Raw genomic sequence first — 3283 nt, 5'->3', positions numbered from 1 at the left:
GAGAGGCTCAGTAAAGGTGCAGCCTGTAGCAGAGTAGATATGAACCCTGGCTTCCACATCATAGAAGGAGACCACACCCTCATCGTGTGTGTGTGTGTGTGTGTGTGTGTGTGTGTGTGTGTGTGTGTGTGTGTGTGTGTGTGTGTGTGTGTGTGTGTGTGTGTGTGTGTGTGTGTGTGTGTGTGTGTGTGTGTGTGTGTGTGTAATACCTACTGTTACCAGCAGGGGGTGCACTAGTACTTCAAACGGGACAAACTTTCCAAAAACAAAAGGAGATCCCCCACTGACCAGACTGTATTGCTGTCTGCTGCTCTCAGCTCTGCTGCTCGTGTGTGCACTGTGCGCGTGCACATCGGGGAGAGTTTCTACAGCAGCTTAGCGCCAATAAACAGCTCTTTGCTCTCTATTTCTGTTGAAAATCGGATCGGGGTTGGATTGAAAGTATTCGGGGAAGCCCCGGGAACCCGGATAGATCTACAACACCGATGATCTCAGTTACAGTCGCAAATCACTAAATCACCACAAAGTCTCTTGTTCTGCACCGGCTCTCTTAACTCCAGAAAGAAGAGAACACACATCAACGCATTTGAAGAGGCCACACAGTGCGCATTAATGCAGTACGCTCATGTGCCGTGGGGGCGGAGCCAGACGTTAGGGGAGGAGCCAGGCGTTAGGGGAGGAGAGGAGAGGACGTCATGTTGGGGAAACGAAACCTAAAGCACTCCGACGTGAAAGCAGTTCTTCCTTTCAAGAGAAAAATAACACACATTAAATAGTCTGACAGACAGAAACCAGAACAAGGTGAGTAAAGCAGCACAACTTTGAGAGAAGTTAAAACCCATTTTGCCGTTATGGATAAACAAAAATAATGGGATTGCTCAATGCATAAACCTTGTCGTCTGTGTCTAGGAATGGCCTCTGCTAACACCACCTGGTCTGAGGAGAACTTTTCATGTTCCATCTGTCTGGATGTGTTCAGCAGCCCAGTTACCACACCATGTGGACACAACTTCTGCAGAACCTGTATTACAAAGTTCTGGAATGAACAAGTCAAGTACAAATGTCCCGTTTGCAACGAGCTTTTCAACACAAAACCTGATTTACGTGTCAATATCCTCTTTTCAGAAATTGTTGATCAGTTTGGAACGTCCGTACGAGTAAAAGAGCAGCCTTGTGTTGAACCAGCAGAAGTTCCCTGTGACGTCTGTACTGGGACCCAGCTGAAGGCCGTGAAGTCCTGCCTAGTGTGTTTTACCTCCTACTGCCAAACCCACCTGGAGCCACATCAGAGAGTCGCTCGCCTGCAGAAACATCGGCTGGTCGAGCCTATGGACCGTCTGGAAGACAGGATGTGTAAGATACATGACCGACTTCTGGAGCTCTTCTGCCAGACTGAACAGGTGTGTGTGTGTCAGTTCTGCACAGAGGGTGACCACAGGTCCCATCCTGTTGTACCTCTAAAGGAGGAATATGAAGTAAGGACGGCCCAGCTGGGGAAGATAGAGGCTGAAGTTCAGCAGATGATCCTGGAGAGACAAAAACATATTCAGGAGATTAAAGACACAGTAAAACGCAGCAAAGCAGATGCAGACAGAGAGATAGCTGATGGTGTGCAGGTCCTCACTGCTCTGATGCGCTGCATTGGAAAGTGCCAGGATGATCTCAACCGAATGGTTAAAGAGAGACTGAAATCCAGAGAGAAACAAGCTGAAGACCTCATCAAAGAGCTGGAGCAGGAAATAGAAGATCTGACCAATAGAAGCTCAGAGGTGAATCAGCTCTCACACACTAAAGACCACCTCCACTTCCTCCAGGCCTTCAGATCCCTGAAGGTTCCTCCACCCACCAGGGACTGGACGACGGTGGAGGCCCGTCCTCCGTCATACGCAGGGACCTTGAGGAGATCCCTGGATCAGCTGGGGGAGACACTGAGCATGGAGATGAAGAAGCTGCCTGATGCTGAACTGAAGAGGGTCCAGCAGTATGAAGTAGATGTGACTCTGGATCCTGATACAGCTCATCCCAGTCTCATCCTGTCTGAGGATGGGAAACAAGTACATGATGGAGGTGTAGTGAAGAAACTCCCAGACAACCCTAAGAGATTTACACAGAAAATTTATGTTCTCACGAGGCAGAGCTTCTCCTCAGGGAGATTTTACTTTGAGGTCCAGGTTAAAGACAAGACTTTATGGCGTTTAGGAGTGGCCAGAGAGTCCATCAACAAAATAGGCAAAATCATATTGAACCCTGAGAATGGTTACTGGCCTCTTTACTACAACAAGGATGGGTTGCTAACCATTCTGTCCATCTCCCTCTGAGAGCTGAGCTCCAGAAGGTGGGGGTGTTTGTTGATTATGATGAGGGTCTGGTCTCCTTCTATGATGTGGAAGCCCGGATTCATATCTACTCTGCTACTGGCTGCACCTTTAGAGAGCCTCTCTATCCATTCCTCTGTCCAGGTCTCAATGATTATGAAGGTAACAACTCTGCCCCCCTGATCATCTCACCTGTCAATCAAACAGACTAGGGCCTTTGTTTGATAATAAATTAATCAAACAACCAAAACAACTGAGGTTGGTTCCTGAATTAGAATCTCTACTTCGTGAGATCTGAGAGAACTGCTTTGATGTTGTACTGCTGTCATCTAACAAGGATAAATTCAATAAGATAATAACCCTGACTTTTATTAAATGTAACCCATGATTACATTACATATACTTTATTAATCAATGTCTGATTTACCGATTGTTTTTATATGTTTACCAATATAAAATTATATATATATATATATATATATATATATATATATATATATATATAAACATGTTTGCAGCAAGTTGAAAATGTCTTTATTTGTTTATATTTTTGAATTATGAATGCTAATCAAATGTATGTTTGATTTTTATTTCAATAAAAATTTACAAAAAGTAGAATGGGGTAATTTTCTGTGGAATAGGTACATTCTCAGTACAATATTTATTCAGTAGAATAGGTACAATCTGAATACAATCTTTACTCAGTAGAATATCTACATTCTCCTTACTCTCCCTCGCTCTCTCTCTCCCTCCTTCCCTCATTCTCCCTCACTCTCCTTGTCTCCTCTGTCCTCACCTCGCTGTGTCTCCCCCTCTCTCTCCCCCTCTCTCTCTAGTTTACCTCCCCTCTTAGTTCCTTGTCTCTCATACATTGCAGTAGGAAGTGGTCTTCTGTCTCCCTCTCCTGGGGACAGAATGGACCCAGCCTGGCTTCTCAGGGTAGCCAGGTCCCCCTGTGACGGCCTTGC

General features: G+C 45.5%; 1 protein-coding gene across 1 annotated transcript; it reads left to right on the top strand.

Moving 5' to 3' along the window:
* The first annotated feature begins 706 nt into the window (after positions 1 to 706).
* LOC311369852 (zinc finger protein RFP-like) lies at positions 707 to 2768 on the top strand. The gene is given in 3 exon segments (XM_084488070.1): positions 707 to 801; positions 910 to 2312; positions 2315 to 2768. Coding segments are annotated over 2 exon segments (1614 nt in total). The 5' UTR covers positions 707 to 801; positions 910 to 911; the 3' UTR covers positions 2528 to 2768.
* The last annotated feature ends 515 nt before the right edge of the window (positions 2769 to 3283 follow it).

The sequence above is a fragment of the Micromesistius poutassou genome (assembly GCF_964030765.1).
Source record: "Micromesistius poutassou genome assembly, chromosome: 24".
NCBI lineage: Eukaryota > Metazoa > Chordata > Actinopteri > Gadiformes > Gadidae > Micromesistius > Micromesistius poutassou.
This window is presented reverse-complemented; position numbering and strand designations above follow the sequence as displayed.